The sequence below is a fragment of the Falco peregrinus genome, chromosome 7 (genome assembly GCF_023634155.1).
Source record: "Falco peregrinus isolate bFalPer1 chromosome 7, bFalPer1.pri, whole genome shotgun sequence".
NCBI lineage: Eukaryota > Metazoa > Chordata > Aves > Falconiformes > Falconidae > Falco > Falco peregrinus.
The window spans coordinates 3,072,899-3,085,305 of NC_073727.1; the positions used below are offsets into that span (position 1 = coordinate 3,072,899).

At 46.6% G+C, this 12,407-nt stretch overlaps 1 protein-coding gene across 3 annotated transcripts in view; it reads right to left on the reverse strand.

The window, feature by feature from the left end:
• Positions 1-12,407, reverse strand: part of SPRED2 (sprouty related EVH1 domain containing 2) — a 65,671-nt gene that overhangs the window by 35,828 nt on the left and 17,436 nt on the right. The window contains exon 1 of one of the 3 annotated variants that reach the window (XM_005232431.3): positions 1,805-2,943. The exons of the other annotated variants lie outside the window; for them this stretch is intronic. Within the exon in view, the coding sequence (XP_005232488.2) occupies positions 1,805-1,821 (17 nt within the window). The 5' untranslated portion in view covers positions 1,822-2,943. Of the gene's footprint in view, positions 1-1,804; positions 2,944-12,407 lie in introns of those variants that run through there. 3 annotated transcript variants of the gene reach the window in all.

Below are 12,407 nucleotides of genomic sequence, written 5' to 3' on the forward strand. Positions count from 1 at the left end.
TTTGCTCAGGACCAGCCTCCTTACAGCTTTGCCCGGCAGCTGTTTTGTCAGTGATGGCAAATTACAGGTCTGGGTTTTATTAAAAAAAAAAAACAACAAACAACCAAACCCAAAAAACCCAACCAAAAAAAAGGGGGGGGGGGAGGTGTTCTTTGAATTTAAGGGATTAATTTTGCTATAAATTGTTATAGCTGCACATGAACAGCATGTCTTGGAAAGTTGTAAGGAGCAGCAAAACAACAAAAAAATATATCAGTTCAGAAAGATAACACATTCAAATAATTTGCCCTGCAGCTCATCTAAGCCAGCATACAGTACAGGCTAGAGTTGCACACCGAAGTCCTATTTCTGTGCAAGGTTACAAACTATTAACAGATTTCAAGGAAAGCTAATTAGTACTATCATTTACTGTAATGAGAAAGGAAGTTGTTATTGCATGACAGATGGTATTTGTTTTATATCACATGCAAGATAAGCAAAAATCACATAAAAGCTTAGCCAGCCAAACAGGTAGTCGCATGAGATCCACATCCTGATTTGAATCCTTCCCACACCCCTGAAAAGACGCCACAACCAAGTTCGACACTGATTTTTTTCTAAAATCTACTGACCATAAACATTCCAGTACTGTTATCCTACGTCAGCTAATGAAAGGTGATATTTAGCAAAAATAAGAAAACTAACAAGCACACCAACTGCATTCCAGCTTTGTAAGTTTCATCACCTTCCTTGTTTTGTAAAATGAAACTAGAGGTTTGACACTGCTCGCCAAAAATCGCAGAGGAATGTAATGGAGAAATCTATTCAATTCACAAGACAACACTAATTCCACATGTCCCTCTTCCCCATCCAATGAGTCTCCGCCGTCATGCCGTAGCCCGCCAGGATGCCCGCGATGCCACCAAACGTGCTGGTCAGACGAGGTGTCCCCTTATCCCTGTGTAACATCCCGCTTCGCAGCTCCAGCGGTTCCCGTCCCAACGCAGCACCATTACAGTGCAAGTGGAAATAACTCAAGGGGTACTAATCTTCAGCTACAGAATCAATGACTCTCCGGAACATAAAAATAATTACATACGCACGCATACAGATACACACCATTTCTGGAAAATGCCAAGTTTACAAAGAAAAGGGGAAAAAAAACCCCCCGAAATTGCTCACCCTAGGCAATTTGCAGTTTCCCCCCGCTCTCCTCCATTTTGATCAGTGGAGAATGCAACTATATTTATCCCCCTGTAAACATTCTCTGCACCACGTATGATGCAACTACAAAGGGCAGGCAATATTTTGCAAATATGAAAAAAAAAAATTCTGTGACTCAATTCCAGCTGAATCTGTATCACAGAAGAGGGGAGGGAGCAAGCAGGATAACTGTGGTCTCAATCTAAAGGGGTTTTATCTTTTGCCAGGTAAATGCATTTAAAAAAAAATATAAAAAATTAACTACATCAAAACCAACATGCACACTGATTTCTGCCTTCCACCTCTCTTTAACCCCCTACCTCATAAAGTGTCCATGGAGAGGGACATCAAGGGAAGCAGCTTCCCAGGCAGCATCTATTTTCCTCTCGGTATTTAAGAGAGGGTACACGTTAAACCATTACTTCTGAAAAAAACATATATGCAACCATAAAAAGAGAGCCTGTGTTTCATAGAAGACCTCATACACAATTACTGATGAATTATATGCGGGTTTAGAAAAGATTCAGAAGGGCTGTGGGGGCAGATGGGGGGAGGTGAAGGAAAAAAAAAAGCCAAGAGTGAAAAATATGAAATTAGACACGGTGAGAACACACACACGTACCTGCTGGGGGATGCCATCGCCTCTACATTTTACACCCCGATTGCTCCGTTTTACCATCATTGCCACCACCAGCCTCCAGATCGGTGCTGGCTGCCCCGTGTCCCAGCTGGCTGCTGCCGAGCCAGCGGCTTCCCCCCATGTGTGATTCAGTCTCCTTGAGGGATGTGCTGCATTGTACCGGGTGAGTCATCCCAGAGGTATTCTGCATATTACAGCCCTGGCCGGACCATTACTCATTCCCAACATCCTCCGTCTGGGGAGAGCACAAGCGCTCACACCGCAAAGATCCTCGCTTCCCCACCCCGGTTACAGGCAAGAAAAAAAAAATTTAAAAAAATTTCGACACAACCACCATAAACTAATAACGGGGGCATTTAGCAGCAGCTGATGGAGCAAACACGCTGCCGAGAGATTGCACCAGACCGGCGGGCACGCCGCCCGCTCACCCAGGACTGCAAACAGGTCCAAAGTTGAGCGCGGGCGTCATCGCCTCCGGCAACCCTGGTTGCACTTTATTCCCCAAAAGCTGCTAACGCAGCGCTGGGACCAAGGGTCCAAACCACCCCACGGGCTTGCAGGAAGCACTCTGCCTCCCGACAGCCCAATCTCCATCACAGCTTTTAACGGTGTTTTAAACACTTCCATTTTGCAACAAGTTGATATTTATAAGCATCAGCTATAGGTCTTCGTATCCCATATACCTCTGCAGGCTGCCCACCCAACCCAAGCGCCAACATAGCAACAACCCTACCCACGAGCTTCATTTTGGGTGGTTGGTCTCAAAAACTTGCGGCTCAAACACCTTCACACCCGCTTTAACTCCTCGCTCAGCCAGGGTGTCCCCCCCCCCCTCCAAAGTTATATGATCATCCCTAAATGCCCTCTCATTATTATTTTTTTTTAAAGCAGAAATGTTGCTCAAGAGTTGCCTCGGCACCGATGACAAGAATAAAAATTGTGACACTGGGGCTCTAAAAGCAGCTTCTAAAAATACTTGCCCAGTTTCTGAACTGATCTATGCTGATGATTAGACAGGAGGGAGAAAGACAGCTAATTTAAGTTTAGTTTCCAGGCTCAGCTGCTTCTGCCTTCCTTAAATCCAAACTGTTTTAACCTCGATTTGGGGCAAAAAAAAATAAATCCCTTTTTCCCCAGGATGGAGAAAAGTGGCCAAGGTGATGCTTCCTGCAAGCATCCTTTAGGGAAGCTGCATACCCATTCTGCAGACATCACCACCCCAAAATCACACACACTCTTGAAAACATCAAGCCTGGACCACAGAAACACTGAGCTCAAGCCCACCAAGGCTTGATCCCAGCTTCCGTGCGCAGACAGCAGGCTGCATGGAGGATGCCGAGGACATCCCATGCCACCAGGACAGCAGCAGTCGTTTGCTGTTGGCATGTATCTGCAGCTTCCCTGGATTTTGTCAGGACAACGGAATCAAGCTACAGTCTGCACTGCAGGGAACGTGCAGCATTTTAAGTTTGTTGTAGTGGGACCAAGGGACAGCTGCTGTCACCCTATTTCAGTACACAGCATTAAAAGGTCCTGAATTTAACGGGCAAAGGGTACTCCATTCAGGCAGGAATGCATTTGTGACCACTGGGTAACTGCTCAGCCAGGCAGAGCACCAATGCTATACAAGTAAAGAAAAAAAGTCTGGGGGTTTGGGTTGTTGGTTTGTTTTGGGCTTTTTTTGTTGGTGTTTTTTTTTTTTTTTTTAATCGCACATCCCCACTTCACAACTCACCCTACCCAGATGTGCCAGGATGCGCTGCCTTGCTTTCCTCTTGCTTTTCCTCCCAAATGCTTGCCACAGCACCCACCAGTTCTGTCCTCAGCTGTCTCCAGCCAGAAGTCAGCACACATCCAAAGCAACGTCAGCTGGAAAAATGGAAAACCTGGTGCTTTTCACTGCAAGTCCAGTTTCTAAAGTTTTTCTCCCAAGGGATGGGGGAAGACGAAATTAGTCTCCCAGTGTAAGACAAAACTATCTTTGAATAAGCTGTGTTGTAATCATGTTTTTGAAACAGTTTGAGTGGTTACATCTCCCCAAAGCTTCCCTGCCTTGCCCTGGCCCCACAGCTCAGCCCGGCGCTGTCCTCTCAGACTCGGGACCGTGAAGGCGGCACACAGGAGCAGCATTAACAAAGCCGGTTCCAGCAGCACACCTCAAGAGCAGTTTACACAGAAAAGCCACCACGCTGTAAAGCTAACACAGGTCCACGTGGCAGCCTGGCTCACGCAACGGGGCCGAGCCACGACTTGGGTAGTTTCCGCAAAGCTGCCGGTGTGCCAGGATCGGGAGCAGGCAGGGAGACACCCTGCCTGTGGAAACGCCAGACACAGAAAAGCCCTCTGTTATAAATGTTACTGCATGCTCAATCCATACAGATGCAAATAAAGCCCTGGCCTTCTGTCTACACCAAGAGTTTGTTGCATCATTCAAAAAGAACCACCACCTCACTCAGCTGGCTTCAAGCCCTGCTCCCCAAGGGTTTTCTCCTACGGGAAGTAGATACCAAGTCACCGGAGAACCGTGAACATCAGCCAAATCACTGCTTGGGTTCTCGCTTTTGCAAAGGTTCTTTAAACTTAAGGCTAAGCAAACATCAGCTCCAGGGTTGGCAAGGCTACCGCATTATTATTTTTTAATTATTATGATTATTTTTCCCCTTAAATACTGCCCTGTCCAGTACACCTTAGCACAGCCATCCCTACCAGCTTGGTGCTACAGTGAAATACCCTCCAAAGCTTCCATGCATCTCTTAGCTTGGACAGGCGAGCGGCTGCTCCAGTACACGACCATTTTCCCCCATTTCCAGCAGGATGCAGGCTGCTACTGGGTTTTGCCATTAGGATTCTACAGTAACCATTGCAACTGGAGAACCAACAAGGCGGTAGATCTGCTTTTCACTGCCTGCCAGCCAGCTACAAGCACAGTTCAAAGAGCTGAGACTGGTTGGAGCAACAGGAGCTCATTTTCATTGTAGCTGCTGGAGTATCTGTGATGAAGAGAATGAAATTCAGTCACCTCATTGATGCCAGCCATATTAATGGGCTGAACTTCTGCAGCACAAAATTAATGGCGTGCACTGGACCAAGCCCTGACAGCTTGTGCACCAGATGTGAACCAGAAGCAAAAAGATGTTTCAGCATGTAACTGCAGTGCAGTGTAGGTTCCCAAGCACCTGCAGCCCCAGGTCTGTATAGCACACTCCAAACCTTGTAGCGTCTCATCATCTGGGAACACCAGGCAACCTACCTCAGGTGTTGTGTTCAAGATTTGTTACAGCAATATTGCCTTAACATTGCTTACTGTGCCTTCTCAGGGGTAAAGAAGGATGCCTGTCTCAGTTTCGTTTTTGTTTTTTTTTAATTTAAAAACCAACCAACCAAAAAAAACCCCAACAACCCAAAACCCCAAAGAAAAGACTTTACAGACATTTTCAGTGTAGCTTTTTACCCAGCACTTCAGACACCCCTTTCATTCATGCTGTCCTTGTTACTCAGTTTTCTCAAGTACAGTGTTCATTCAAGTCACGTTGTAAGGAAGAGCTGGAAGTAGAGCAGAAATAGGAAAAAGGAGAGAAAAGCTGATCCTTAGGAATGACTTCAACCTTTCTGTGATATGCTTGGGGCTGCTGAATATTCAGGAGCACTACAATGCTCCTCCCTCCCTCCCATTACCATGCTTTCCCTATTTTCCATGAAAATGGGAGGAGGGCTCTGCCATGCAGCACACCTCTGCTAGCACAAAGGCAAGGCAGCATTAATGGTCCGGCTGAATAGCGCTTCAGCTGCTGAGGAGTCCACGGGGGGATGGATGGTCCCCAAAAGCCCATGGGGGAGCAGGTCTGGTCAAGGCACAGCTCGATTCTGCTTCTGCCCTTCTCTATTGAGACTTCACGCTGACGTTAACCATCACTGAGCACGGTGCTTTCCTAACACAAACGCACCCCCAGTACATCAGTAAAACCAAAGAAAGAGGAAAGCTGCAGTATTTAATCCCCTTCAGACACCATCCTCTCTCAAACAGAGGATGCATTCTTCCTCCCCTTTGCAGTTGTCTCCAGCAAGCTGGGAGCCACCAGCAGGGTGGGAGCATCTCACCATTAACACCCAGCAGCAATCGCTTTGCAACTCTGGGCCCAGGCTGGGGGGCATCATCCCAGCTGGCCTGGCACAGGCATCCCTTTGGCACCCAGCCGTTACACGCAGTACAATCCCAGGTTCTAGCAAGGGCACAACCCACTTATAAATTACAGAGATGCTAAGCGAGCCTGGCGAGCTGGCGGCAACGCTTCTTTGCCATCAAACCGTGCGAACTAAGGCAGCTCTCCATGTCTTGGTTTAAAGAGTCCATCTCCAGGTGCAACAACCATTTTTCTTTTTTGGGTGTTTTAAAGCTTAGCCCTCGGACAGACGTGTCATTCTTATAGATGAATGGACCTTTGTACATATGGATGACAATAAAAAACCACCCCAGCACAGACGGGTATTTCCATCCAGGATGCAGGAAGGTTCTGTGTGGAAGCCATGTGGATTCAATTTTCCTGCAGACAGATCAAAGGAAAGCTGCTGAAAGCGACTTACTTGACTCCAAATAAACATCCATGACCAGAAAAGAGGTTACACAAATGACATGCACCCAGCTCCTCCACGCCGGAAAAGCCTCGTGTGTTTTTCTTCTAATTAAATCCTTCCTCCATAGCTCCTAATTGATACCTGAACAAACAGCTGTAATACACTCCAGGAAATCTATCCCTGTACTTCACTTTACTCACGTGACATGGAATTGATCATCACAGAAGCAGGCTGCATATTTTAACTTTCTTGATAAAAAAAACATTGGTTACAAAAAAAAAAAAAAGCTAGTAAAAACCCAAGACCTTCCTCCTCCCTTTTTTCCATGCTTAAATTCTTAGCTCAAAGGGAGATGCTTTTGATGTCCTGCCTCCCCACGGTTTACATCTGAATTTGTGTTTTTCTTGCACTGGTTATCAATACCTCCTAGGCTGGCCAGACAGCAGAGCTCACCGCCTCTTTCAAGTCACCTGCCCGAAGGGCTCCTGGCCTCCATGAGCCACGATCAATCACTGCCACGAACGGATCTGCACCTCTGACCTCCAGAAAACCCATCGCTTGCAATGTATGTTGAAGAGCTTGATTTAAGAACAACCAGCCAAGTAAAACTTCTGTTTCAACTTTAGACTGCTGAGTCTCACAGATGCTTTATTCTGTTCACCTGCAAAAGATCTCGAGTGATGAAGGATCCACAACATCCCCCTCAAAATATACACATTTTTTTAAAATGTGCATCTTCAACTTCTAACCACTGCCATCTTTGCTTTCCCTTTCCGTAGGGTAAATTTTTTTCCCATGCAAGTACACTCAGACTAATTACGTGTATCCCAGACAAATATATCCAGTTTCTTGCCTTCTCCAATTTCTTCTTTCTAGATTTCAAATCATCTTTTCTCCTTGATGGCTGTCGTTATCTTTCGCAAAGCCCTCATACCAGGGCTCAATACCCCACGCTAAAAGCGCCTGCGAAGGCAGCAAGGCACAGCAGACCAGAGGCAAGCCCCACGACAGGATAACCTTTATTTCTAAATCCACTGAAAACTTCCATTAAACCGTGCTGACCAGCTCCAAGTCGAGACTCAAGCTGACGCTGACTGCACCTCGTTCAGCCTGGTTTTTTCAGCAAAACCCCGTTTTGCTGGGGGCTGACTGAAGCTAACCAGCTTAAATTTTCAAGATCACTTTGCTTCTCCTGTAAGCGTTAGTAAAACATTATCTTGCCCTTAAAATGTACCTTGTCCAGCTCTTTCCAGCGCTCTTAGGAACAAGCCGCTATTTTATAGATTTATAGGAAGATGATTAATGCTTATGATTCTGCTTTCATTTTTAGTAGCACAGGAATTATTTTATGGTTCATTCAGGATAGCAATCCTCGCTGCCTGCCTCTTTTGGAGGACAGAAATGACACGGGACAGGCCTCGCCCCCGCCCATGCCTCCCCCGGGGCAGGACACCCAGCACCGACTCCTATTCAGCTTTCCAGCGTTATTACCCAAGTCCCGCAGCAGCCAGAGATTTCCCACCGCCGCCTTCGGTTTCATCCCCTGGGCTCTCCCTCGCTCTCCCTGCGGCCAGCTTTCCTGTTTACAGCCCTGCCGGCGCAGAGCTGAAGGGCTTTGGAAAAACCACAAACAAACAAGCGTTTCCTCAAGCCGCGGCAGTTGCGTGCCTCTTCCTACAACCGTCCTTCGCCCGGTCACAGAAGCGTCGCTTGCCTCTCGGCGCTTTATTTCCTAGGCTCCACTTCAACAGGCAGATCTGTTAAGCGCTAGAAGACAGGGCAGCGTGAAGTGCCCACTGAACAGATCACGGGCAAGAGGGATCTTGTTTGCATACGGCGGCGAAGCCAGTCGGGGGTGATCTCCTCAGGTTCATCCTGTATTCTCATTCTGACATGTAAGGGCGAGTTGTTCAATGTGCTGCACGCTCGTGTTGCCATGCCAATTCCTTCCAAAAAGGTTCAGTTTTGGGCATGTCTGCCAAGGGACAGCGGAGTCCTCTTGCATATCTGAAGGTGACTGAAGCCTCCCATGATCTCTCCTTTTTGCAGCAGAGATGGTGAAGGCGCTTCTCGCCCTGTTTCCATCAGGGGTTTTGGTGCATTCGATATCAGCCAGCAGCTGCAATCTCAAACCTGCTGGGTTTATCAAGGAATACCACGACACCAATGCTCCATGCAAGACCAAAAAATTGCTAGGCTTAGAAAATACCTACTAAGAGCTTATGAGTGTCTATTCGTTTAATAGCCCACAACACTCCATCTAAAAACATCAAGAAGTGACTACTGAAGCAACATTATCCTCTTGCTGGAGATTTGTGGAAAGCAGGCATATACCTTTTGTCTTTGGGCAAAGCCCCGTCTATACTATACACTGCCCACCCCCAGTAAATTCAGGTAACGTCCAGAAGGGAGGAAGAAGCAAGATACACCCAGATTTCCCCCCACACACCTTCCCACTTGTTTGCCACCGTCTCAAGCTGCGTTACCACCACTCTGCGCATGTTCAGTGGGTGATAATGCAACTGCAAGTGTTTATCTCAGTCCAAAATGGCTTATTTTTTGATTCCTCCCCTTGAACTCAGATTTAACTGGGGTTTTAATTCCCATTTACCAAAGATGCAAAATCAACAGGAGCTGCACAATTAGCCTCCAACACCCCATCTACAAACAGTTTTCTTTTTCCTTAAGGAGGTTTCATCCGGTTATATTAGTTTCTGGCTTCCCTGCCTCGGATTTACCTCCTCTGCTGCCATGTCCACTCATACCTTGGAGCAGGAGACATTTTAGAAAGGAAGAGATGGGTCCCTGCTGCATCTGTGCAAAGGGAGGGCAGCTCCGCACCCAGCACCCCAGTGGGATGTTTTGCCTCCCGGTCAAGACAGCAGCAGAAGCACGATGTGCCCAGACTGCCCTGCAAGGCCTTGTTGTCTGCTAGAAATTAATATTCAGAGAAAACAGTGATGGCGTTTCAGCATGCTAACGGAGAGGAATATGCGTGCGTTGCCCTAAAGCAAGCTGAATACATGCTTTGCTAAACAATTCACACCGTGATGGGAAATCACAAGTTGTCAAGTTGTCTGCAAATAAAAACACCAACACCAAACAACCAACACCACCACCAAAAACACCCCAACAAAACAATACCCAAAACACCAACAAAAATGACAACACCAATAAAAACACCCACCCAACCCTTTCTGAGTCAGACCAAGTGCTATTTCCAATATTAATTTGCAAGGTGGGGCAAGGGGCAATTCAAAAGATTATGCCTTGATGGACCCACAAGCTGCTTTTTCAGGCAGGGATGCCTTTTGATTAGCGCTACCACCGTGATGAGGCAGGTGCCCAACCCGTGTTTCCTCCAGCATGGGGACAGCCCTGGAGAAGCCACCACGCCAGCGCTGTGAAGACACTGTGGATATTGATGCAATCCAGCAGGAGCGTTGAGTTATGGGCGGTGTAACACACACAGCTTCAGCTGATTCGGTGACCGAGTCAGACTATGACAGCTCCATCCGAAACAGAAAGCCACGGTGGGAAAGCCAGCTCCTCATCCCAATCCAGCGCTCTCCCTTGGAGATGCGTGGTCGATGCATGCCATCATTTTTGAGGTACAAGGGAGAAACCACATCCTTGCTTCGGCCTGTCCAGATGCGCTGGGGCTGTAATGAGTCCATGGAGAATTTGGGAGTTGAGTCCCCATCCACCACACGCATGCATGCACAATTTAGGAGGAATGTATTTAAATGCCTGGATTTAATGCACGTATTTAAAGACTGAACTTGAGTTTAGCTAAAAGTAGGAGAAGTTTGTAGCCGTTACCGAAAAGCTTGCCTCCATCCTGCTGTAACGAGCCAAGGCAAGAGCTGGATGTAGAGAATGGGCACCTCTCCCTTGACTAACGGCCAACACTCACCTAATAAATTAGGTGGAAATCCGTAGCTGCCTCAAAACCAGCTCCAGACGTAGCAGCATCCCTCTTTTAGGAGTCTAGCTAACACTGGGACAGGAGACCTCCAGATGCACTTACGACCAAATAAGTGAAGTTTAGCTGAAACAATGCTTCGCCAAAACCAACACAAAGATAGCGACCTCTGCAATTTGGTGCTACTTGCAGATGTCCTAAAGGATGCCATTGACTAAGTCATACAAAAGGTACTTTAACCCCTGGCAGTGGTTCATCTTGATATTTTTTCCTAGCAAAAAGCCTTATTACCGAGGGAGACTTTGCTACTATTTGCAGGAAAATTCAGAAGAGAGCAAGTAGATACTAATTTGTTAAAGAGACAGATAAACATGTACAGGAAATACTTCTATGAAGGTCCTGATCCTCTGAAGATTAATAATCTACAGTACTGGAGACAAAACCATGACACTGAGGAAATAAGTGAACTATAAAAACAGGAAGAAGTGGAAGTTTATTTTTTTTTTCATGTTATTTTGAGGGAGTATTTGTTTTTCTGAAGCTTAAGATACCGGCAAAAGCATCCATCTGCAGGTCACACTATTCTCTACGCAACAGCAGCTGCAGAGAGTTTCCTCACTGGGGTCCCCAGAGCTGTCAGCCCGGGGAGGCCATCCTGCACACTACGGCTTAGCTGCCTCCCCAGCCAACATTGTTATTCCGTTTTCACATCATTTAAAGTCATTACAAGTCACTGAAAGGGCTGTCACTGCGTGGACAATGTTCTGTAGGTGATAGCAATAAATCAAGTTATTTTGCTGTTGCATTTCCACCCCACAGCCACAGGACAAAGGCACTCCCTCCAGTAAGTGTTTCGGTCGATTTACTGTAATACTTGGTATTAACAGAGTACTTGTTGGAAACAAAGAGTTTTGCCACAAATGAGCTATCAAGAAAAGCTGTTCTGGTTGGGTTTTGCTCAAACAAAAATAAAACTGCCCCCGCCATGAATTACGGTCCCTCCAAGCAGGCAGTGGGGATGCGCTGGGGACAACCACCCCCTCTGCAGCGACCTGGTGGCACAGGATTTGCAGACCACTGCAAGCCACCAAAGCTGAGCAGAGACCAACGCTTTGTCCAGAGGCACCAACCTTCCTTGCTATCCCGAAAACGTCTCCTGCCAGCTCGTGGTGGCATTGCAAGGAGCCCTCGGACTCGTGTCACATCTTATACATACATTGCCTTACTCAAGTGAGTCAAGCTGAGGCACAGCGCTGCCCAGGGGTCTTCTGCTGTTAAAGGAGGTGGCAAGAGTAGGCGACAGGGACACCACATCAAACTGTCCTCATCATCCAAGAACCTTTTGAAGCAACTCCTCCACTTCTGTCTTGCAAAAGCCTGCGAAAAATGCAGATCTTTCCCACGGCAGCCCATGCTACACACATGTACTGAATGCCACCCCTAAGAGCTGAATCCACCTCACACCTGTCTGCAGAATCCCCAGAGCACAGAAAGCCATCGGTGCAGGAATTCAGTTTAACTTAACCTGAAAAAAGAGCTTAAATATTTATGCTTCTACTAAGTTCTCATCACTTCGCTCTTTAGTGCCATTATTAGTTGAATTATTTTTGTCCACTGGAAGTGATCCATGTGGACTAGGGCATTCATCAGTTAGGAAATATAATTAAATTTCCACGTTAGTTACCATACGTTAGTTAACTATGGGGTACGGGGTGAGGGAAAGATCTACATTAAAAAAACCCAAGTGCAATACCATCAACCCAGCTCGGATTTGACTTCTACCACAACTGCAACGTAGCTATGTGTACACTTACTTCATGGAACATTTGTATAAATATTTAAAAATCTATATATTGTATCAAATAGTAAGCATTTGCTATTGGACTGACACAGAATATACCAAGCCACATTTTTTCCTGTTTTTAAACATATCAGCTAGGGCAGTGACCAACTCTTAACAGCACGGTCAATTAAATTGCAGTAAAACCAGGGAAGCCAAGATCTGACTCTGAAACAATGTACAGATTTCAGTTCACACAAATTATTCCTGTCCAGAGAAACGCCGCTACAGCAGCACAGAGTGCATCG